Source organism: Pteropus vampyrus, unplaced genomic scaffold (genome assembly GCF_000151845.1).
Source record: "Pteropus vampyrus isolate Shadow unplaced genomic scaffold, Pvam_2.0 Scaffold133, whole genome shotgun sequence".
Lineage (NCBI taxonomy): Eukaryota > Metazoa > Chordata > Mammalia > Chiroptera > Pteropodidae > Pteropus > Pteropus vampyrus.
In genome coordinates this window covers 3232767-3259090 of record NW_011888914.1, presented here as the reverse complement: position 1 = coordinate 3259090, position 26324 = coordinate 3232767, and the positions used below count along the sequence as shown (strand labels likewise).

Here is a 26324-nt window from a genome sequence, read left to right as displayed (position 1 = left end):
CCTCACCACAATACTCTAAATACCAATCAATTGGAGCTGGATCTCCAAATCAGTAGTTCTCAACTGTGGCTATACTTGGCAATTAATTGGTGAGCTTTAAAAACAAAAACCAATAACGATACCCAGGCCCTGCTCCCAGAACCCATCCTAAGAGGTTCTCATTTGTTATCTGTCCCATATTTTTGTAAGATTGTTTAAAGGTCATTTTATTTCTAATTTTTTTTTAGAAAGGACAAAAAAAGAAGTTTTATTACAATAAATACTAAAGTGGTTTTCTCTCAAAAGAGAATTAAAATAAAGCATCCAGAGAGATTATTATTACAGATGTCGGCTATTAATGAATCCAGAATTAGATTGAAAGGTCAGGTTGCTGTGGTCTTAACAGTCACAAAATATTTGGGGTATTAAAAATGTCATAGCTTTTTGATTAGGAACCTCTATAAACAGATACAAATATTACTACCTATACCTATCTTCATCAGCTGTAGGATGACTAAGCTTACCGTCTGCTCTGACAAGTTGATTCGAACAAGGGTGTTGCCTGAAGCCTTTGCTAGTGCTCCCACCAAACTCGTCTTGCCCACACCAGGGGAGCCCTCCAGGAGGATGGGTTTGTTCAGTTTTGTAGCTCTTAAGAGTCTCTGGGCATTCATAGCTGTGGTGCCAGCGCTGAGTGCATAGTCAGCAATATTATTCCTGTGCAGGACAGGTCCTTAAGTGGAGGGGAGCGGGGAAACACATATAAGCTGGACATCACCAAATCATATGCACGTGTCAATCCAAGATTAGAAGAATCTACCAAGTATAGTGTCGATAAGTGAAATACCAGCTGCAGTGAAAATGTTCAGCCTTATCTCAACATTTCCCCACTTTTGGGTCCATAAAACGCTTCAGAGGAAGAGCCAACAGCATACTTTCCTCAACTGTGTCTACTGCACAGATCTCTCCATCTCTTATACATATACATATACCTATGTACATAGATCTAACTATAAGTACACATCATTCCTTTCACAACCTAAACCTGGAATTACTATATGTACTTGTACAGTTTACCTTTATAAGTAGGTATTTTCCTAAAACTCAAGTGTACACCAGGCATACAAACAATTTCATTCAAGGTTTTTAGGCCACCAAGACAATTTGAGATGCATCCTTAACCAATAATGTAACTGAAGTGCAGACTAATAATAGTTTAATAGTACTTAACATCTGTTCCACTATATCTCCTGGAAGAAACTTTTGGTACACCAGTTTGGAGGGCTAGGAAAATATGAATCACTTCAGCTATGAAAGCAGAAGCGAGGACCACCCTGGACAGTTCCAGGCCACTAGCATAAAGCTACTACAAGAGAACTGAATACTTTGATGGTGGTTTAGGAAAAGATCTAATGGTTAGATCATGGAGGCCTCATCAGGGATGAAGAGGGTGCTGTTGAAGGAGGAGAGGGAAGGGGCAATGTTCCATTTAGCCAGGAACCTGGTCTGGCTTTGTTCACCAGTGAACTACCCAGTAACTGCCACTGTACCTCTATACATTTCAGGCAGTTATTAATGTAGGGAGGAAGGAAAGAACAAGAAACAGATGGCCCTGCTAGGGAAGCAACAATCTGAAAAATTACTAGTACCTTGGAAGATAGCTAATCTAATTGCCTCATTTAAGTATTTGGTAGAGGCAACTTAATGAAAGCAAGGATTAGAACACAAACCCACCTGAATTTTCCATTTATTCATTTGTTCATCTATTTACTCAATCAACAGACATTTTCTGAATACCTGTGACTGCCAGGCTACATGTCAGATGCCAAGGACAGAAATATCAGTGGCGCAATTCCTGTTCTCGAGAATTCATAAAACTATTTCTGCAAAATGTGATGAGTTTCTATAGTTGATACATTTGGGCTGAATTATCACTAAGGGAAAACTCTTCTTTTAAGCACAAAATAAATAAATAAATAAATAAATAAATGCATTTTTACAATAATTTTTTAGATTACAAACCATATTTTCCCCTATTTTCACATGCAAGTTACATATTTTTAACCATTCACACAATTATGGTTATGTCAAGTCAGATTCTAACTCAGACAACGACTTCAACAATAATCATGAGTATGATATGCTAAAAGTCACAATAAAAGTCAAGTAGCTATGATCTACAAGAAGAGAATCCTCATTTACTTAAAATCATTCTTACCTCTTGGTATAAAAAATGGATGAATTCCCCAAAGGTTATCTATCCCAGTGAATTCTTTGGCCTTGAGTCTGTCATAAATCTTCAATTCATTTTTCTGACATTCTGTAAGTCGGACTATCTTGGAAAGTTTTTTAATTAGGAATTTCAGACATTCTTTACGAGCCAAGAGGGCTGTACCAAACCCAGAGGAAGTGACCCCTAAAAGACAGAAGATTTGTCCATCAAAGGACAGCACAACACCAAGCTTCACAACCATTCAGCAGGAGCTCTAGGACAGAGTCTTGGGGAAATGAGGCCCTAGCTGAATAGTAGCCTAAATACAATTGCTGGATTGCTTCTTTAGCAATCCTAAAGAAGAAAAAGTCTTCTTCTTTAGCAATCCTAAAGAAGAAGCTTTAGGATTGCTTCTTTAGCAATCCTAAAGAAGAAGTCTGACTCCTCTCTCCCCACAATTTACAGATCATCAGTTCAGCAGCAGTTTATTCAGAAAAGCACTCCAGGCACTCCATGATAAATTAGCCTGGATATAAGAGTAACTAATGTGGTACTACTGATCATTTTGCTTTATATTTCTAATCTTCATGGCTGAAAAAACAGAACTTAAATATTGAATTTTGGATTCAGGTTCATTATCTATAAATAACTATTCATGTTAAGAATTATCCAGTCCTTCAGGAGCAAGGGTATTTCCAACAGTCTTCTTTCTATTCATAATCACGACTTCGTGTTTACCAAGTCCCTGGTCTATAAGCAATGAGAAGTTTCTGTTATATCTTTGAGAGTAAAAAGAAAAAGAAAGCCATTTTGAGTGCTGGAAATGTTAGAGTAATGATTCTATAAAGTATCTGGGTCAGAAGTCTGAACTTGCTCCATTTCATACTCCCCTCTTACCCTAAACCCTTTGTCCCCACTAGCTAACAGAAAACATACCTGAACCTATTCCATCTATGTACACCAGGCATGCAGCATGGACAAAAGATGTCACAGTGGAGATGGTCTCTGGCCTTTTCAAAGCAGCTTCCTCCCCCATTGTGTTCATGAAGTTAACCCAGGACAGGATATCTCTGATACTGACCACACATCTCCGGCCAAATTCCTGGTGGGTTAGCCAGTCAATGAAATCCAGCATCACCTCAGCTATGTCAGCCCCTAAAACACAAGAACACAAGAAAGCAAAAGTATTTGCTATTTATAAAATTTTCAGAATGGGGGCTTATAATCTGGGGCTCAAATGGCCTGAAAAGACTCTATGTTTCATGAGAGTCTATGCAAATTTTTGTTAATTTACATTAATCATTCTTCTAATAGTGAGGGGGCAGGGGGAGGTCCATAGTTTTTATTGAATTCCCAAGGGGTTCATGAAGAGCATTCCACACATACCAAAAAACAAACAAAACAAACAAAAACGCTTGAGAATGATATCCTAAGAAGCTACTCTGAAAACTCAAATTCTGCATTTGGTTCATGTTAAGATACAATTCTGAAGTTCAGACACAATGAGCTTAGAACATACAGAAATTTTATTATATTTTTAAATGATTCATTTAAAAATACCACATTTGCAGTGGTATTTGGTTTAGGTTTTTTGTTTGATTTCCTAAATCAACGCATCAATTAGAATTCAGCAAATTAAAGGATTTACAAATTTTATTTCATAATTTAAGTTAAATGGCTATTCTAATTATTATAATTTCATATTGTAAAATATTTGAAAATAAAATACTTCTTAGGTAGCATATTTAAGATTCAAAGTAATGCCAATTAAATTTGGCAGTGCACTTTATAGCTTCTAAAATCAATAGTAAACATTTATCTAAAAAGTATAAATGCCAATTAATGTTTTTTTAAAGAAAACATGAGAAGGAATCAAGACTGCTGAAATATAGACTATTCAACAACATCCTTCAAGATTATATTGAGAATTAGAAGAAAAATACTCGTTACAGGAAAAAAACACAAATCTTTAAAAAGAACTAAAAATAACTCAAAGGGAAAAGTCTAGTAACAATATGGAAAGAAATTAAATTTTGTTTCAATAGATATTAAATATGAGTACTTGGATCCTGAAAAAAACCTGTGGTACATCAAGGACTTAATGAAAATGGACAGCTTGATTCACTGATAAAGAGCAATCAAACCATGACTACTGAATACAAGATCTCCAGATAAAGTGGATGGGTTCAAGTATTTTTTTCTTTTACAACAAATATTAAGAGGTAACAAAGTAGAAACCTGTGATAAATGTAATAAAGATTATCCCAAAATACTTAATACCAACATGTAAAATCATTAATACTTATTAAAAAAATAAACTACATAGAATGCTCCCTGCCACTAGTAATCAAAATGAAATTTTAGAATATCCACTAAGTTAACAAGGATAAAATAACAGATTTCATTACATTTTTAAAAATGAAAACTCCATATTGGAAGGACTATGCCAAGCAGGTGCATTTACTAAGTTGCTGGTAATGAGACCATCTTTCAGGAGAGCAAGCAAGCCATAAACCAATGGGAGCTATGAAGTTCCCTATTTCTACTTTTAGAAATACAACTCAAAGATACATGCATATGTATCATAATGAGAGATGTTAACCAGCCTTGCTATGGTGATCATTTAGTAATATATACAAATATCAAATCATATGTTGCACACCTGAAACTAATATAAGGTCGCATGTCAACTGTATCGCAGTAAAAATTTTTTTTAACTGTGTATATATGTACACACACACATATATGTCAAAGCAATCTAGGCTTAATAAAAAAAGAACCATGTAATAAATTTCTTGACTTTTACTAAAAATTTTAAGAATTATTAAATCTAGGTTATAGATACATGGGAGTCTTTTAATACTATTCTAGTTTCCTTATGTTTGAAAATTTTTATGATAAAAAAATTTTAAATATAGTGAATAAATTAGTTGACAACTAAAGAAATGTAGTTTAAAATTCTATGATATTTTCTAAAGGTGATAATGACTAAAATTTAAACCAAATTTTTCTTTAGCTAATTACATAAAAATGGCCAACAGGTGAAGCAATAAGGAAGCTAGAATTTAATAACCCTGGTAAAGGAGGCAATGTGAAAAAGAGACACTTTAATAGACAATAATAGGCTAGTATCATATTTCCTTAGATATATTTTGTTCTCAATTCTCTACTTCCCTTTCTGCATAATATACCATAAATACACAATGCTAATGTCCTATACCACACCCCTCATTTTTAACACACAGCCCCCTCTATCTCATTACCACCACCACCACCACCACCTGAAAACTCTCACCTTTATGATCTATTCTGCCCAGAGACAATCCTGGACTAAGATTACTGCTGATAATCTGTTTTAAATCTTCACGGCTTGTGCTTTGAGGGCACCATATTTCCGTAAACCGGTTCCTTAATGCAGGAGACAACTACAAGTAACACAAATTGTAATATGAATGTAATACCTATGAGAAAAGTTAAAAAACAAAATCCTTTGAAGAATGTTAGCTTGAGTCTGGCAAATACTACAGACTTGTTTTATTACTAGATACAATTTACTGAAGACCTACTTTGTTTTGGCTCCTTTTTTATGTCATTTCATTAATCCCCACCGTACCCTGCAGGTTGGTATTGTCATCACTTTCTTGATAGACATGGTACAACGCTTCAAGGTCTTATAGAGTATAGCATACACGTAGGATTCCAGACCTACTGGGTGACTCCTGAACCTGAACACTTCCCCTAAGCAAAGGCCTTTTCTTTACCTTTAGTTACATAACCAGTGCTTTAAAGAAAATAAATGCTATCTTCCTACAGGGGAGATCTATCTGCATTAGAAAGAGAAAACTTCTTTTATATGGCTCAAAAGGAGGTATATATTTTACCTCCTGTGTAATACAGAATTGTTTAGCCCCTCTAGTCTTTGAGCCTTTGCCTTAGACTGGGTTCCTTTTGCCATTCTTGCCCTTCCCCTAGGGTAACTCTCAGTTATCATCACTTTCCTTCTACTTGACCATAAACTCCATCCACTGTCTATCTGTCCTACCAAAACATAACCAGGAACAATGTCTGTTCTCAGGAGCAGCTCAATAAAGACAAAGTGAATGTGTGAGGGTTCTTCAGCCCTATCTTAGATAAGGAATGCCTCATGGTCTTCAGGATCCTACCTCGCTCTGCTTGCTAGGCATGCAAAACCAAAAAGTAGCTTTCATTTGGGTAGAAGTTGGCAATTTTTGGCTAAGAAAAATTTAAGCTAATCTGACAGGCAAGTTAACATACACAACCTTGAAACTATATCCTTCGGTTATTTCCACTTGCCAAGGAACCAGTTTTCCTATTTTGTTTGAAAGTGTGATGTATTTTATTTCTTCTCTTCAGAACATTTCTTGAAACACAGTGATAATATTTCTTCCACGATACCAAGGAAAATTAGGCCTAGAATATCACGTTTGTATTTCACTCACCTGCCAAGTTACCAAGAATGTGAATTGCTTTCATTCACAATCAATCCCTGGTTTTCTCATCATCCCTGACCTGCTACCACATTACCCTTTTCCTAACTTTAACAGACCAAGATCCCATACACAATGCAGACTTTTCCACTTAAAGGCCTCAGGAGCCTGAAAGTCACAGATTAGATCCTAACAGTACCCTCTGAACAGAAGGAACTACTCTCAATCCTTTCCTTTACCAACAATCTGACAGTGACACACATGACCCTTGAGAGAACGGATATGCTCTACTAATAAACTCAAAGAGGTTCTTGGCTACAACCTCTTTTTGGCACTTTAAAATCACTCATAAAGCCACACTCATGTTTAAGAGAGTAGACTTTAGAAGGAAGAGATTCAGATTAAATTTCAGTTCCAACTTTTCTCATCCACAAAACTAAGAAAATAACTTTCACACAGAGCTCTTATGAGAATTTATTACAGGAATATATGTAAAAAGCTGGGCAAAGTGACTGGAACAATGAAATTTTAGGCACATACACAAGGTGAGATGTCAAAATCTTTATGTGTTAGAATTATTTTCAAACTATATAATAATTCTAAAATCTTTCTGATTGTTACCTTTTACCTAGTTTTTACTCAACATAAAATTCCAAATGCATTTTTACATACTTCATTGAAGGGTACTAGTGAGCTAAAGTCAAAAAGTTAAAAAAAAAAAAAAATGCTTCAGGAACATGGTTTTACCTCTTTTTTTCCAAAGTCTCCCCCAGGGTTCATGGTTGCTAAGATACGAAATTTTTGCCCAGCGGTCAACAGCTCTACCTCATTATCCTTGTCCTCTAGGCTGCCTTTTTCTGCTAATACCAGAGACTTTTCCACTTCAAGGACACTAAAAAACAGAATAATTGGAGAATATAAGATTAGAAAAGATTATGTATTCTTATTTTATGATCTTCAATGTTCTTTAAAAAGGAAAAAAGTTATCTCTGCTGAGCTTTCACTTTAGTTAACGGTTTACTACCACACATTTAAAAATGACTCATCTTAATTCCTATGTGATGGAACAATATTTCTGATCAAAAGCAAAAGAATTCCTTCATCCACTTATGCCCTATTAAGGCATTTATGTTTAAAATGAGTCTTGCATGCAAATGTTCATGACAGCATTATTCATAAAAGTAGAAACAACCCAATATCATCAAGTGGTGAATGGATAACATGGTATATACACACGATGGAACACCATTAGGAATAAAAAGAAACAAACTACTGATATAGGCTACAACATGGATGAACCTCAAAACACTGATGCGAAAAAGAGAAGAGACCATTTATATGAAATGTCCTGAAAAGACAAATCTCGAGACAAAAATATATTAGCTGCAGAAGGTGGCATCAGAGATAAGGTATAAATGGGCACAAGAGATCCTACCGAGATGACAGAAATGTAAAACTGGATTGCGGTGGTTGCAAAGCAGTAAATTTACTAAAATTCACTGAATTTCATATTTAAGATGAGTATGTTTTATAACATGTAAAATATACCTCAATAAAGAGAACAGGTATAGAAGATTTTGAGAGGCCTTACAACCTAATACCTAGCATTCTGATTCTAATTCTTTAAAAAAAAATTAAGACAATGGCCATATAATTTGATAATTGCCTTAAAAAAGAATTTTAATTTAGGCTCATTTATTTTAGCCTTGCTATCCCACAGTCCCATCTTTCTAATCACTGAAGGTAAAAGAGAAAAACTAGGCCTCTTAAAGGAGATCCTGACTGCTAAAGCCAAAAAAAGCAGAAACTTATTATCATTTTCAAATATTCAGTACGCACCTATGAGGAACATTACTATGCACAAAAATTAATATCTATAAAAACCAGACCAGAAAAAACATCACACATAGGGCATGTACCTGTTGAGTCTTTCCAGCACAGAGTCATCAGCCAGTGAAATCTCATCCAAGAGGAAAAAGCCATCCTCCTTCATGGCCAGAACCAAAGGCCCATCATGCCACTCGAAGAGTCTTGCTGTGTCAGTTTCTTCCTACAATTTGGAAAAAAGAGTAAAATTACAGGGCAGGTGTCCACAAAATTACACATGTAGCTAGTTGATGTCTGCTATAGTGAAGTGATTATTCTGCAGAAAATAAGGGTTTGAGAACAAGGGACAGATCCTTCATAACTGGATGCTCATGAAGGCTCCTTGCAGATCAGTGAAAATCTAAAGATAAGATACAAATCAGAACTGGGATCAAACCTACCATGAACAAAATCCCATAGCTGACTCATGCACAGAGGCAACTGCAGTTCTTTAAATGAATGAAAACATCATCATATGCTCTTGGACAAACCTTGTCCTTTGGCTTCTGTCTCACTGGCCGTAGTCCACCCAGGAAGTCCGATGTCTCCATGTGTAAGTGGCAGTTAACTGAATATAATTTCTGATTTGCCAATGCTGCAAACATCTGACAGATAGTAGTTTTCCCACACCTGTCAGAGATACACATCAGATTGACAAGAAGAATGAATTCTAAATACTCACCCACAAACACCCTGGTCAGCAAAAGGGAGCCCTGGTGAGAGCCTCACTACGGCAGCAGACACTGCTGGCCAACAGAGGACCTCTGCACACCTGGATAAGGGTACGATTCCCCAAAACACCAGCAACCAGTCAAGTTCCTTATCCAGAATGGCACAGTGCATGAATTCTATCCTTTCTTACTTCTACCAACCACCACCAATAATAGAAAAGAAAGCCAGTCCTTCCAAGACTTTCAAGAGGTACTAGCTCATGTGCTGTTCTCTTCTATATATCTATGGAAAGAATGTCACTATTTAAAAATAAATAAATAGAAAAAAAAAAAACTAGTGATGATATAAGAAATCATTCTTTTCCGTCACGAAGGTCTGAAAAAAAAAAAAAGGGAAGGAAGGAAGGGAGGAAAAAGAAAAGGGAAGAAACAAAAGAAAAAGAAAAAACAAACACTGCTTTCTTGATGAATCCCTGAGATAACACAAGTAATCCTATGGAAATGAAATGAACCCTCATTACAGCTATTGTCATAGAACTTTACCCAGTGTCTCCAATCAGCAGCACTGGTTCACGAAATTCCAATGCCCTTCCAACCAACATCGCCAGTCTCCGCATACTCTCAGTCCACACAATGTGGCTGAACTTGGACTCCAATGTGGATATCTGGGTAGACAATTTACCTATCAAAGGCAGAATAAATTTTTAGGTTCTAATATGAGTATAACTCAATTCATTCTCTTCTGGATTTTATGGCCTACTCACTCAGCAATTTTAAGACATTTTCTTTGGAGAAGAGGGATTGAGGACACAATTTTTTCTTGAAATGTTTTTCAAGGACTTCTTGAATTACATCAACTTCCTCTTGCTTCCTGACTCGGCCTGCCAGAAGCATATAACCTTAAAAAAAAAAAAATAAACACCCTATTGACACCAATGGACTGATCTTCCAGGCAAAGAATCAACAAGGAAATAATGGGCCTAAAAGATACACTAGAATAGATGGACTTAATAGATATTTTCAGAGAATTTTTATCCCAAAGCAGCAAAATATACATTCCTCTCAAGTGTACATGGAACATTTTCAAGGATAGACCACATGTTAGGATACAAACAAGTTTCAATAAATTTAAGAAGACTGAAATCATATCAACCATCTTCTCTGATCACAATGGTATGAAACTATAAATCAACTACAAGAAAAAAACTGGAAAATACACAAGCACATGGAGGCTAAATAACATGCTACTAAACAATAAATGGGTTATTAATGAGATAGAGGAAGAAATCAAAAGATACCTAGAAACAAATGAAAATGAAAACACAATGACTCAAAATTTATGAGACACAATAAAAGCAGTCCTAAGAGGGAAATTCATAGCAATACAGGCCTACCTCAAGAAACAAGAAAAAGCTCGAATAAACAATCTAACCTTACACTTAAAAGAACTAGAAAAAGAACAGCAAACAAAGCCCAAAGAGAAGGAAGGAAATAATAAAGATCAGAGCAAAACTAAATGAAATAGTGTCTAGAAAAATACAAAAGATTAATGAAACTAAGACTTAGTTCTTTGAAAGGATAAACAAAATTGACAGACCCTTAGCCAGACTCATCAAGGAGAAAAGAGACTCAAATAAATCAGAAATGAAAGAGGAGAAATAACCATGGACTCCACAGAAGTACAATGGATCATAAGAAAATACTACGAGCAATTATACACCAACAAATTAGACAATCTGGAAGAAATGGACACATTCCTAGAAACATATTACAATCTCTCAAGACTGAGTCGCAAAGAAACAGAAAATCTGAACCAATCGATTACCACCAATGAAATAGAATCAGTAATCGAAAACCTCCCAAAAAACAAAAGTTCTGGACCACATGGTATCATAGGCAAATTTTACTAAATATTCAAATAGGAAATGATAACCTATTCTCAAACTATTACAAAAAATTCAAGGAGAGAAGGCTCCCTAACTCCTTTTATGAGGCTACCATTACCTTGATTCCAAAACCATGCAAAGACATTACAAAAAAAAGAAAAATATAGGCCGATATCTCTTATTAACGCTGATGCAAAAATCCTCAACAAAATATTAGCAAACCAAATTCAGCAATACATTAAAAATATCATACACCATGATCAAGTTGGATTTATTCCTGGGATGCAAGGTTGGTTCAATATCTACAAATCAATTAATGTGATACACTACATTAACAAATCAAAAGATAAAAACCATATGATCATATCAATAGATGCAGAAAAAGTATTCGACAACATCCTGCATCCATTTATGATAAAATCTCTCAGCAAAGTGAGAATAGAGGGAACATACCTCAACATAATAAAAGCCATATATGACAAGCCTATAGCTAACATCATACTCAATGGGGAAAGGCTAAAAGCATTTTCCTTAAGATCAGAAACAAGACAAGGATGCCCACATTCACCACTCCTCTTCAACATTGTATTGGAAGTCTCAGCCACAGCAATGAGGCAAGAAAAGAGAAATAAAAGGCATCTGAATTGGAAAGGAAGAAGTAAAATTCTCGCTATTTGCCGATGACATGATACTATATAGAGAGAATCCTAAAGATCCCACCAAAAAACTATTAGAACTGATCAATGAATTCAGTAAAGTAGCAGGTTACAAAATAAATATTCAGAAGTCAGTGGCATTTTTATACACCAATGATGAACTTTCAGAAAGAGAAATTAAGAAAACAATCCCATTTACAATTGCGTTGAAAACAATAAAATACCTGGGAATCAAATTAACCAAGAAGGTAGAAGACCTATTTTGAGAAAATTGTAAGTCATTGAAAAAATAAATTGAAAAATATACAAATAAATGGAAACACATACTGTGTTCATGGGTAGGAAGAATCAATATTGTTAAAATGGCCATACTATCCAAAGCAATCTATAGATTCAATGCAATCTCTATCAAAATACCAATGGCATTTTTCATAAGGCTAGAACAAACAATCCTAAAATTTATATGGAGCCATACCCCGAATAGCCAGGGCAATCTTGAGAGAGAAGAACAAAGTTGGAGGTATCACACTACCTGATATCAAACTATACTACAAGGCTACAGTAATCAAAACAGCATGGTACTGGCATAAAAACATATACATTGATCAATAGAACAGAATAGAGAGCCCAGAAAAAAATCTATGCCTGTATACTCACTTAATATATTACAAAGGAAGTAAGAATATACCATGGAGTTAAGACAGTCTCCTCAATAAATGGTGTTGGGAAAATTGGACAGATACATGCAAAAAAAGGAGCTGGACCATCTTCTTACACCATATATGAGAACAGACTCAAAATGGATTAAAGACTGAAAAGTAAGACCCAAAACCATAAAACTTTTAGAAGAAAACATAGGCAGTAAACTCTCTGATATTACTAACAGGAATTTCTTTTCAGATATATCTTCTCGGGCAAGGGAAACAAAAGAAAAAATAAACAAATGAGACTACATAAAATTAAAAAGCTTTGTACAGCAAAGGAAACTATCAACAAAACAAAAAGACAATCTACCGTTTGGGAGAAGATATTCGCTAATGATACATCTGATAGGGGTTAATATCCAAAATATATAAAGAACTCATGCAACTCAACAACAAAAAACCAAACAATCCAATTAAAAAATGGGCAGAAGACCTGAACAGATACTTCTCCAAAGAGGAAATACAGATGGCTAACAGACATAGAAAAGATGCTCAAGGTCATTAATCATCAGAGAAATGCAAATTAAAACCACAATGAGATATCACCTCATACCTGTCAGAATGGCTATCATCAATAAATCAAAAAACAGCAAGTGTTGGTGAGGATGCGGAGAAAAGCGAACCCTCATACATTGTTGGTAGGATTGCAAATTGGTACAGCTGCTATGGAACAGTATGGAGATTCCTCAAAAACTTAAAAATAGATATACCTTTTGACCCAGAAATTGCACTGCTGGGTATTTATCCAAAGAAAACCAAAACAATAATTCGTAAAGATCTATGTACCCCAATATTTATGGCAGCACAATTTACAATAGCCAAGATATGGAAGCATCTCAAATGCCCATCAACAGATGATTGGATAAAGAAATTATGGTTCATATATACAATGCAATATTACTCAGCCATTAAAAAACAGGAAATCCTACCATTTGCAACAATATGGATGGACTTAGAGGTTATTATGCTGAGTGAAATAAGTCAGACAGAGAAAGATAAATACCATATGATTTCACTTATATGCGGTATCTAAGGAACAACAATAAAAAAGAACTAATTAAAAACAGACTCACAAATATAGTGGACAATTTGGTGACGGACAGAGGGGAGGGGCGTTTGCAGGCTGGGAGAAAGGGGTGAAGGGTTAAAGAAGTACAAATTAGTAGTTGATAGCTGGGCACTGGGAGCATGGCAGAAGGAATGCAGTTAGCATTAATATGACAGCTAAGTGCAGGGCCAAGGGAGGGAGGGAGCAATTTGGGGAATCATTTTATGAACATTATAGATGTCTATCCAATGTACTGTATACTTGAAACTAATTTAAATAAATATTTAGTTTAAAAATATATTTTTAAAAATCAAAAAAGAAAAAGAAATCTCATGGGATCTTAAAAAAAAAAGGAACCATCAAGTGTTAAGCAATAGCAACTCTCATTTACTGCTGCTGGGGAGGAAATCTGAAGAACTATGAAAAACTGGGAGAATCTACTACATCTAACCACATGCCTGCCCTATGTTCTAGCAACATGACTTTTAGGTAGATCCAAACACAAATGAACACATGTGACATATATAGGAATGTCATATATAGGAATGTTCAGAGAAGCTTTATTCATAATAGCTAAAAAGGAGAAAGGATCCAAATGTCCACTAACACACAAAGGGCTAAATATGTTACAGTATCTCCAAACAATAAGTTTTAACAATATAATAATTTTCTTTGTAATGAAGTCCTGATACACCTAACAGCATGGCTGAATCTCACATTAGATTGAGTGAAAAGAAGCCAGACTCACAGTACATACTCCATGATACTATTTAGATGAAGCTGAAATACAGGAAAAATCAGTCAGTGGTGACAGATGTCAAAGCAGTGGTTACCCTCCAGGGGAGGTAAGACTGGCAAGAGCCATGAAGGAATCTTCTGAGGTATTAGAAACAACCTAAATCTTGGCCTACGTGATAATTTACCTAAGTACATACATATGTAAAAAAATAAGCTATACATGAAAAAAAAGAGTGCTTCACTCACTTTACTGTATGTTACACTTCAATAAAAGTTTTTTAAAGCTGTGTTGTTCTCTCTATCTATTCTCTACCAGTAAAGAAATCACAACTCTCATTTTATTTATTCTCCTTGTTTATTAACCACCCCATTAATGACTCATCGGTACCTTTCAAATCAGAAGATTCTGAAATGTTTTTTATCCTATCATGGAGAAAAACATAAATCCTTCCCAGGGATTAAACCAATCCTGAGTCTCAGGTAACACAGTGCCTTCTCTCAGAACTCTGACCTTATCTGACCTTATCTGACCTATCAGTTTTCTGTACGTCTCTATGGCAGAATACAACTCCATGATCACACGGCCTACACCCCTAAAGGCACTGTGTCCACATACTGACGCCCACATGTGGCCACTTGAAGGAGACATTAATTATAACTTAGAAACCAAAACATAGTAGCCTGCAGAAACAGTACCACTTACAAAAGCAGTTGGGACTTGAGGGAGAAAGTCTGTTTATGGAAAACCTGGAATGATGTATATATCGACCACAATTTGGGCAAGATTTGTCTTAAACAAAAAAGTTTGATATTTGATATAACTTCAAAGTTTCAGAGCATCTGAATGAAAGCATACCATCATTGGCTAAATGCTGTAGCCAGTCATACTCCTTCTCTGTCTGTTCAGCCAATCTGTATCTCTCAGCCCATCGAAACAGATCACGAAGAGTGATGAAGCCCTGCTTTCCAGCAAACACTGAAGAACTTCTGCGATAGGACTATTAACATATCGAAACAAATGAAAATGGACAACACCAAGCACATAATAAAACTTATATAAAATCCTTTAGAAACTTAAGCTCTCATAAAAATTATTCATTCCACTAAGATTAATTTTTTAAATGTAAATGAACTGTAATCATTTGAAGATGTTCAAACTCATGTATAAGAAAAAACAATGAAATTCTGTCTCATATGTCATATAGAAAAAGATTATAAATAATAATACCAATGGTAGCAAACATGCAGAAAAATTAATCCCATAATGTGGGACCATAGTAAGAATGTTAATTATGATTAGCTTTCTGGAAAGTAATTTGACAGTGTATAATTCTGATAAAGAACACTTTTAATCCCATTAACTAAATGGGATATTCTCAAAAAAACAAACAAAAAAAAAAACAACTGTAGCTTTGCAAGGTTGACAAGGGAGCACCACACAAAAAGTCTCTTTAGCTATGTCCATTCAAGAACCATATCCATCAGAAAAACAAAAATTGCAGTTTGCCTCTGCCAAACTCCAACCTAAAGAAAATGTTTCAATATTGTCCACAAATACGGAACTATCATCACATAAACTATTGGAAAATTTTTAACATACTAACAAAAAACTAAAAAATAGATATCAACAGGATACATTTTAAAGACAAGATCCTTACTCTGAAAAAAAATAATAAACAGATGAACCGCTCTTTCTACCCAAGGGAAGCTTATCAAACTTTGATCACCAAGTCTAATATTCCATTAGAAACTAAGTTAAGTCATAGAAAGCTGAAATACCTGAAGGTCCAGCATGACTTTAACCAACTTGCTGCAATAGGAAGGTGGCAAACTACACCGCTTGTGCAGGATTGTTTCCAGCTCAGAACTGGGCAATTCATCAAAGTGCAATTCCACAAACCGATTCCTGAAGGCTCTAGAAAGCACCTATGAAAGACACAGAAAAAAACATGGTAAAAAGAGCTTTTTCATTTAATTTTCAAAATGGAGGCTCTACTATTCACCACCAAAAGAAAAAACCCTTCAAAAGAGGTAAAACATCTCAGTCTTTTCAGGGAAGACTTACTACTCAATGCAGTAACAAATGTGAGTAAGGGGACAAATGCTACACACCTTTCTGCCTCCGTAAAGTCCTGGGGGATTCTGAGTAGCAAAAAGCATGAACCGAGGGTGTGCTTTAACAACTTCTTGTGTTTCTGTTATGAGCAATTCACGGTTATCATCCAACAGTCTGTTCAGTGCCTCTAACACATCAGTAGGGGCCAAATTTAATTCATCTAAAATAATCCAATAGCCCTTTCTCATAGCATCAATAAGAACACCTTAGAGGAAATAAACACTAAGAATTAGTGCATAAATTAGTCCAAAGTTTTAAAAAATGTTATATACAAATCAACAAATCCTAGATTATCAATTTCAAAGCAAATTACTCTTTGCTAGTCATGCCCCAAAATAATTTGTAACATTGAATATCAAGGAAGTGCAATTTTCAGTTAAAAAAGTTATTTTTATTTCATGTGGAGAGGAAGCCAAGGCCGACAAATATCACATTTCCAACTTATTTTTCCTCCTGCAGTTTAATTTCATTTAAATCAGCACATTCTCATATCAGTTCTAAGCTTCCCTCTGTTCAATGCTCATCCCATTCTTTTGAGTCTCTAGGAAATAAAGCAACAGTTCAACCATACTCTTCGAAACTTGGCCCTTGTCCTGCGTACACCTGACAAGATTTTAGTGGGGCCCAAAGAAAGCTGAACCACTAAACATCACTCATTAACCATCATGCAGCTCAGGGAAAGAGAAACACCAGCTGTTATGGCAGAAGTCTATGTACCTCAACTGGAAAGGACAAACATTACTTGGGGAAATGGGTCTAAAAATATGAACATCTGCTCTCATGAAATAGAGTAACCTTACCTTCTTTAAACACAAGCTTCCCTGAGGAGTCAGATGTGTAACAACCAATGTACTCTTGAATATCCGTATGTTCATGATTGTTGATACGCACACAGTGGTTACCAGTAGCTGCAGCCAGCCACCGGATTAGGCTTGTTTTACCAACTGATGTCTCTCCCTGAATAAGCACTGGATAAGTTCTTTAAAAGATCAGCCAACAAAGCAATTTAAGAAAAAAAGATAAAAACCAGAATTAATTCAAATAGTGTTAAGAAAAAATGACTATCATTTAATATTATCAAAGAACATTTTTATATACCTATGCACTACTAATGGAATGTTTCTTAAGCCCTGAGAAGACTCTATGTATAGTTCCTCAGAAAAACTAAGGAAATTTCCAAGCTCTCTTGCACTACTTGTGAGAAACAGTAAATGGGACCAGCTGTTACTTAACAGAAAGAAAAAACCCTTAACGAGAAAGAACCCTTAACAGAAAGAAAAAATACTTAACGAGTAATGGGTGATAAGTATTCATTAGCAAAATATTGAAAAGCAACCTTAAAGATGCCAAAATAATCTGCATCCATACTGCTCCCATCAAAAGAGTATGCTTTGTGCCAGGAGAAAAGTGATAGTATTGACTTTAGGAAGTTAATTATTCACTTAGCCAATAAATAACAATAAAGCACTTTGAAAGCTAAGAAAGTAAGACCAGAATGTCATCAATGCCTATGCTGGTAAAACTGCAGATCAGCAAGAGAAAAGGTCCACACACCCTGCAGAGACAACTCGGACTATATCTCTCAAGTTCAGCTTGACAGAAGATGTGAGAATGTATGTCTCATCTATTGTAGGTTCACTGTCTCCCACTGAAATCCAGTAGCCTTCGACCTGGATAAGCCGACCTCCTCTTGGTTCTGGAATAGGCTGAAAGACACAAAAGTTAAAGAAAGAACCCACAGTCTCATGACAATTACGGCATTCTTTCAGAGAGAGGTGCAAAGTAGGAGAAGAAGTTATCACCGAGAATGCTGCCTTGTTCTGGATGCTTTTGACATTAAATCCATGGGTGAAATATGAAAAAAAATTACTTTGAAGAATAAGAATAATGACATGTATTGGTTTTAATCCATTTCCTATTTGAATACTCACTGGAGGCGCTTGCAGCTCCAGCATTTCACTCCAAGATAACTCATGGATTACAGTGCTAACATTACCCCCAAAGTTTGCTATGAAATATCTTCTTTTATTATTATTTTCACATAGCTCTAGTATAGCGATAGTCTCTGGAAATGACATCGTTCTGTTTATAGCATTCTGGTTTTAGTATTGGTATTTCCATTTATAAAATATAGTAATTCTCAATCACTAAAAATGTCAAATCCTAGAAAACATAGCATTCATACACAGGATGTTAAATGAATGCTGGCAGGAAGTTGCACTTTTTTTTCCTAAATGGGAAAAGGGTTAAAATTCAGGTGGGGGTAGGTGGATTTCAGGAAAAACTTAAATCAAAATAATTTCTCAAATAGTTTGATGCAGTTCTAGTCTCTCACCTATCAAAATTCTCACTCTGATGAAGTATTTTGGTCAAAAACATGTACTTCATATAAACCATGTCCCCCCAAATAGGGCCAGCCAATGTTATACTGAGTGAGGGGGTCTTTGCATTATTACATTCTAGATCCCCTGGAAAATATTAAAAATAAGAGAGACTCTCCAGAGAAACTAATCTATATGGATAATAATTTAGATAATGGCATGATCTTTTGAAGATATGGTGGGAATTATTACATTGATTTATACAAAATTGCTTTTATAGATCAAAATCGTTAAATAGTGGTCAGACCTATAGTTTCAGAAAAGTATTCTTCTAAAATATTTAGTCCCTTGACTTAAAACTACAACTTTAGGCACTGTTGTTCAAGGGTTCCACAGTTAAGCTGAGGAGCAGTGGGGGAAGAGAATCATTAAGCCTCCACCATGTGTAACAAGGAACATACACACAAAAAATGAGCAAGTGGAAAAGAATGGTAATGGGGTAACAATCAAAGCAAGCTTGAGTCTTTCTCAATGTTTTACATTTTACTAGAAGTATATATTCATGTGTTACTTGCATAATTTTTAAAAAGAAAAAAATATTGAATCCGAAGTAACCCCCAGTTCCAATGGCTTTTTCCTTCTAAAGAGCAAGCAATCAACATATGAACAAGCCAGCTGGTGAGCCAGTTTTGCTTGGCCTCTTTCAGTACCAGGCTTCAGTAATTTCCTATCAAACTGAAATGGTTGTTGTGTAGAAGAGAGAAAAAAAAAAAGCCCAACCATCAATCAGAAGGAAAGTGTATACATAAACTACGTATAAGCATCCAATGAAATGCTCTGTGACTATTAGAAAGTATATCACAGTGACCTCTGGTACAGACACAAAAACTTATCAAGGATATATTTAGGCTAAAAAAAGGAAGCTACGGAACATTCTTATGAGACAGTCTCATTTATATCATTTATATTACGTATAAGAATTTTCCTTGACAAATGTACACACACAATCAGAAGTTGAATATATAAGAAAGTAAAATAAATATACATATAATTTAGATAGAAAGTACTGTTTACAGGGTTTAAATCTCCAAAGAGTAGGATTATAAGGAATTGTCACCATCTAAGACATCAAATAATTTAAGTCTTTGGAACAAACATATTTATAATTAGAAACAAGTTCTATAAAAAACTAAACACTTCAAAATTTCATCATTCAACATTTCATTTATGTTAAACAAGTCAAAAATAAAACATACCTGCTTCAGCAGACTTTTAATATTGCCAGAGATAATGTGTTGACAAATGAGTTTCTGAACTATTGGGTGTGAGGTCCTGTCAAGCTGTGTTAAAAAACCCAAGCAAAAGCCCTAGGAAAAACACAAATATGCATAACACTAATTACCCTTCTGCAATAACAGGCCAACTTATTTCAAAAACAAAATTAAATCTCTTGGGTGGTACTGGTTCCCAGAACAACTTTTAAGTGTGATACAATGGTAGAAAACGGTCAGGGTTGCTCTGGTATGAAATGTTCTGGGCAAATATGACTAAATGGAAAGCACAGGCAACCCCAGCATATGCATCCTCATCCTCTCCCTTCCCATGGTAAGTCCATCCATCCAAACCCAGACTTTAGAAAGACCTCATAGAGGGAGCGCTGAATGTTGCTACATGGATTGGATGCTGCAAATCGCAGGGCCCTGCAGAGAGTCCGAAGGCTGTAGTGAGGTTTATGGCCGGTCCCGTCCACCAATGTTGTCCCAGACTCTTTCCGCACATCTCTGTAGAAGCTACAAAGAGGATGCACTTCAGCTGATTTTATTAATTAATAAGTATTCGTTATCTGGCTCTTATTCCCATTTCTTTACAGAAGGTCCAAAAGCCATTTTTAGATAAGATAACCAAGCTTATATACAACTACCTAAAGCATGCTTCAAAACTTCTGACATTCTTTTTAAAATCTATTTTCCCACACTTAGAGGTCATTTTTCAAAATAATAAAATTGAGATCTACCAATTTCCTTAAAGGATGGAAAGAGGAGAGAGGGGAGAAACTTACGATCCTTAACAAAAAGATAGTGAAATATGAGAAGTCCTTAAGAGAATAGACAGAGTTGGCTGTAATATGAGAGGCAAATGAAGTTCCTGTGTAATCCATAATGGTGATGAATAAGCACACAGAAAACAAGTCACAATGTTTTGAAAGACTATAATCAATGACAATTATTATTATTACCATTATTATTATCATTACCATACACTTTAGAAGTCCAGAAGATGACAAGATGAAAGAAGTTTCAGACAAGTATCAAGTGCAAGAAATTCAAAAATTCATTAAATTTGTAATTAGCTACCACAAGATCAAGTGGTATGTGTCATAGATGAAATCCAAGTTCTTGTCCGAATAGGCTTTGGCTTGCCTCTTTAAAATCTAGCTATACATTCTTTCTTTAGTTAGTTAGGAAAATCCAAGGGAATTCATAAGGTTCCAACTTTAAAACAGAAATCTAAATAAGAACCCTTCTGTCTTCTCTACTTAGAAGTCGGGGGGAAAAAAAAAAGCACACATTTTTATGCTCAGAGGAAAAGTTTATAAACAAAAGAACACCTACTTTATAATTCCTTGCACTGTGCTCTTGCTCACACTCAATCCTTTTAGATAATCCACAATAAGAATCTGTAAGTCTTCTTTACTTTCCAATTCTTCTACATAAAGTTCTGTGAACCTGTAAGGCAATGATTATTACCTAATAACCACTTTTTAGGAGGTTAATACAGCTATTCTGACAATAAAAAATGGAAAACAAGTTATGTAAACTCATTTTAACTGTCTGCAGTATAAAATATAAAAGTTTTTAACTTGAGATACAAATCGACCATAATGAAATAAATACTGTAACTGTTACCAAAAATTCTACTATCATTACTTCTATAAAATGAAGTTTTATAGGCCTTGCAAGAAACAATTACAAAAATAAATATTTATCCTCATTTTCGTAAGGTGTTTCTGATAACTACGTGACATAAAAAATACATGCAACAACAACAAAAAAAAACCCCTCACCATGAAAAATAAAAGTTGGAACAAAGGAAAATACAAACTTATAGTTTATAAAATCCTCCTAAGAAGCTTTTATTAATTTCATAATAGAAGAAGGGATCTAATACAATTTTAAAACTATTTTAAAACTCAAAATTCACCAAAGGTTACCAACAATAAATAAGGTCATTTATCTTTTTCCAAGTGCTACATATATAAAACACCAACTACCAAGTACCTTGTTCATGTCCGTCAGTGCTTAATGATGAAAACTAAAATTTAAAAGACCGTTATAAATCATTAGCCTTACCTAAGAGGACTTTGTTCCTATCATGCATAGTTTAAGTTATGTTATACTGTTATATTGTTATGTGAAGTTTTTCTAATAGCTACAAAGCTATTTGAAGGAAAGATTTGTTTTCAATAATATCTATGAGCCACTAAGTGTCATACTAAGAACCTAAACAAAAAAAATTCTCTAGTGTTCTAGAATTTTCCATATTCTTACCACCTATAGAAAGTAAAGAAATATGACAAATAAGAAAGATTCGTCTATCAGTGGTAAAGAAATTTCAAGCATTGTTACGGGGTGTGGTTATGTTGCTATTGCCAATTGCTAAATAAAAAGAATTAAAAAAAAAAGTCTCCAGAACCAGGCCATGCCCCCTCACCTGTTTCTTATTCCTGGTGGGAGATTTCTTTTGCCCACATCAGTTGCTGGATTCATACAGGCAAATAAACGAAAGTCAGGATGACGAACAAGTGGTTCTGTTAAGAGAAAATTATAAATTCTCAATAAATCAGGTGATCAGCAACAAGTCCCCAGGGGAAGACTAACAAATTCCACAGAACTCCGGGCCAAATGACCCTGTTCAGGCCCAGCAAAGTTGTTGCTGGCTACTCAAACCATCCTTGCCTTTTCTGAAACCCATTGAAATCAGTTTCCAGACCTATGTATACAACTTAATCTTATGCTGCCATTCCACCGTCATTTATAACTGTGGTTGTGCACTGTTACTTACGTTTTAACACCTGGTTCACCAGTATATATTTTTGTCACTGAGCATGCATGTCTACTATCCACTATCGAAATGCCTTGACAAATTATCTTATTCTTTGCGTTCCCCATGCCACTTAACAATAGGACTTTGCAGAAAATTAACATCTAGGAAATGCATAAATCCCACCAGGAGGCCCATGTAATCCACCTAACCAAGAGAATCTTACTCTAAAGAGGCCAAAAGGCCCACCACCACCAAGTCAGACCCCAAGGGGATCAAGTACTACCTGTGTCCCCACGATCCAGCAACACCAGGGAGCCAGAAGAGCCTTCAAGTAAACCACTGAGACATTCTAATGTTTCTGGAGCAGCCAGATTAATCTCATCCAACAAGATCCACTCTCCTTTCTTTACAGCCTGAGCTAATGTACCCTAGAAGATGATCAAGTAAATCAGTAAGAACCTATTTCAAATAAAGACACACTCACCAAAAGCAGTTATAGAAACAGGGTTAGAAAACTGAGGCAAGGGCATACCTCTCCTATTTGACAAGCTTATGACTTAAATGCCAAATGGCTACCAGCTCTTTACCCTAGTTAAGGCCAAGTTAACTTTTTAAAAATGTCTAAAAGAGTCAGGGAATATCTCTGAGCCTAAGAGCATGATGCAATAAACTAGATCATCTCATTATATGGATGGTGAAGCAAATGATAACTTAATAATATTTAGTTTCAAGGTACCCAAATGGTTATTAAAAGCACCCAAAATAAACACAGGGTCAATCTATAAATATACCAAGATCAGTTAAATGACTAAACCAAGAATGTATATACTGATTGTAGTACATAGCCTTTCACAGTTGCTGAAAAATATCAAAATGAATCTTTCCTAGCTCTGCTGCACTGATTTTATCGCTTAAGAGTTCTATTTCCAAGAGCAATGAAAAATAAATCTTATAGTTGGCACATAAAAACTGAATTATTTTACTATTATTAAACTGCTTTACATAATGATTCTGATAAAACAAATTTAAAAAAAAGAAACAGAACAAATGTATTAAACTCCAATGTAAAGTCATGAAATAGGTATAAACCTTGAGAGCTCTTGACATTTAAATTGGTTATCCCAGAAAAAAATCATAGTAAAATTAATCACTAGTGACCAAATTTCTCACATCAGAGCACATATGGTTGAGTGACCTCTCTTACGAAAACACCATCTCAAGTAAGATTCCCACCTCCCTTAGGGTGTGGTTTAAAAATTGGCACAATTTTTAAAGAAACAATTCTTTAAAATAAAAATTTTAAAAGCTTAGGCCATGAACATTTAATTAGGCTGATCCTTCCCACAGGGTCATAGTAAAGAAAATTGTAGAGCTACCCATGCACTGGAATCAAATATGAGGTCTGAAGTAAATGGACCCATTTAGCTTGCTTGCTCACTGCTGTGCACACGAGCACACGCACACGTGTACATACACACACACACACACACACACACACACACAGAAAGAGGAGGAGGAGGGAGGGAGAGAGAGAAATAGGGAGAGAGAGAAAGCGTACATGTGGGAGGAAACAATAAAGAGTTCACTAGTTGTCCTCAAGTGCCCTCTTTAAAAATAAAAATAGTGCTTATCAAGACTTTATAATTTCCATAAAGAATATTTTCAAAATCTATCCCCCCAAAATTATTTCATTGTTTATTAAATCTTAAACAGCAAGCACTAAAAATCTCAACATGAAGAACATATAAAATAGAAGCCTGTCCAAAACTTGCATTTTGCATTGAATCAACAGTTTTTTAACATAAATAACTAAGGTAAAATACCTCTACAAATGCAAATAATAGGGCATTTTCAGTCATTTTCATCTGCTGTTGGGCATGGTTGAGTCTAAGACCAAATGTTTCCCATTTCTCTTTTAGGAGTAACCCTAGAAAAGAATAAAAACAAGAATTTAACACATTTTGAGTTGTAATATACATAACTTACACAACAAACATACAATTAATCTACAGAAAAATCAAACATTTTAGACAGAAATGTAAAAAAATAAGTCCAAACACTTGCTAACTATGTGCTAGTTACTAATCAGTTCATTTATGTGCATATGTATATGTATTAGTAAACTGTTTTATCCCTCACAAGAACCCTTTGAAGTAGGTACTCTTATTTCCGTTTTATAAATGAAGAAGCACAGAGATGGTAACTTAGATGTAGAAAGCCCCTTAGATGTAGAATCTGGGTTTTTGGAAATAACCTATTTTTCTAAAAAAATATAACTGACTGACCACTAACTGGTACTTGTACAACAACATCACCAACTATTTGTTCTTATGGAAAGCAGGCCTGGAACCACGGAGCAACAATACTTCAAAATCAGTCATCTTTGCCCTAGTCTTAGAAAGTTCCAATTTGTATTGCTTCATTCTTTCCTCAAAATCTTCTCCTAATTCTGCTGAGCCCCAGGCTCACACCCTCCTACACTAGCAGTCTGGGTTGCATTCTTACCAGTTTTGCTCTCTTTTCCATCTTTGTTGATAGCCGACTTGTGCACATGTTGCATTAGTCTGAGGAGATCGTGCCACCGTTTCTGCCTGTAACAAGTCTGAATGTGGCCCAAGAATGTAAAGTTTTGCTTCTTGGAAAACGTCTGGGCAAAGAGTTCCTCAAATGCCTCCCGTAAGGGTAGCCAAATAAGCTTATGGGCCACTGGTTTGTAGCTGGAAAAAAAAAAATGACAAATGTGATTCACAAACTTCTGAAGCTAATAAAAATTAGAAAGCATGCCTTAGAAAACAGGAATAAGTCTAAGCTTTGATTTAATCGAAATCAGATCCCCCTCTCTTTCCACAGCAAGTGTTTGAAGGGCCTATACAAAAGGTAAAAATTAGTATTAGATAAACGACATTATGAAAAAAATTTGAAATTCTTAGTTGGGCACTGAAAGGCATGTCTTTTATTTTACTAACATGTTTAAATAAAATCATGTGTATGACTTAACGATAAAACATATTTTAAGACTGACCAAAATGTTTTCAGAATATTTTAGGAAAAACTACAACATCTGAAATTGATTTAGTTATGCAAAGTAAACTCAGTTCATGCTTTCTCAATTGAGGGGGGAAGGATATCCCAAAAACATAAATATTGGGGGATGGAGAGGGCCAAAAAAATCTTAGCTATTACAATAGTCTGTGACCCTCCAAAGCTCAACTTTTTATTTCATAGTATTTAGATTCTCTCTTATTCCTTAGCATTTAATTTCTCTGGTTTAAATTTTAATTTAAAGTTTGTTGCAAAGGGTAGAGGGGAAGAGAGAAGGGAGCGGTAGATGGGGGAAAAAATTTAAAATAATTTCTTTAATTTAAAAAAAAAAAAAAATTAGTCTATGGCCATGCCACCCTGAACAAGCCCGATGACTGATCTTGGAAGCTAAGCAGGGTCGGGCCTGGTTAGGACTTGGATGGGAGACCACCTAGGATGACCAGGTGCTGTAGGCATAAATAATAATAAATTTTTAAAAAATTAAGCTATAAAAAAAAAAGTTCGTAGGAGCAAGTTAATAATGAAAAGAGTTGAGAAATACTGCTCTAGCTAAAATACAAGTTGCCCAAGCAGCATTAACTGTTCTAAGACAA

General features: G+C 35.2%; 1 protein-coding gene and 1 pseudogene across 1 annotated transcript in view; one reads left to right on the top strand and one right to left on the bottom strand.

The window, feature by feature from the left end:
• MDN1 (midasin AAA ATPase 1) overlaps window positions 1-26324 on the bottom strand; it is a 140584-nt gene that overhangs the window by 70240 nt on the left and 44020 nt on the right. Inside the window, exons 16-36 of the mRNA XM_011367395.2 lie at window positions 25195-25406; window positions 24513-24616; window positions 22973-23117; window positions 22357-22453; window positions 21258-21371; window positions 20288-20435; window positions 19902-20012; window positions 17879-18030; window positions 17125-17303; window positions 16321-16529; window positions 15988-16134; window positions 15065-15206; window positions 9941-10075; window positions 9720-9858; window positions 8997-9135; window positions 8559-8689; window positions 7387-7531; window positions 5487-5616; window positions 3128-3346; window positions 2198-2395; window positions 504-712 (exon numbers count right to left, since the gene is read on the bottom strand). Coding sequence (XP_011365697.1) covers window positions 504-712; window positions 2198-2395; window positions 3128-3346; window positions 5487-5616; window positions 7387-7531; window positions 8559-8689; window positions 8997-9135; window positions 9720-9858; window positions 9941-10075; window positions 15065-15206; window positions 15988-16134; window positions 16321-16529; window positions 17125-17303; window positions 17879-18030; window positions 19902-20012; window positions 20288-20435; window positions 21258-21371; window positions 22357-22453; window positions 22973-23117; window positions 24513-24616; window positions 25195-25406 — 3205 coding nt within the window. The remainder of the gene's footprint in view (window positions 1-503; window positions 713-2197; window positions 2396-3127; window positions 3347-5486; window positions 5617-7386; window positions 7532-8558; window positions 8690-8996; window positions 9136-9719; window positions 9859-9940; window positions 10076-15064; window positions 15207-15987; window positions 16135-16320; window positions 16530-17124; window positions 17304-17878; window positions 18031-19901; window positions 20013-20287; window positions 20436-21257; window positions 21372-22356; window positions 22454-22972; window positions 23118-24512; window positions 24617-25194; window positions 25407-26324) is intronic.
• On the top strand, window positions 26071-26186 carry LOC111744362 (annotated as a pseudogene).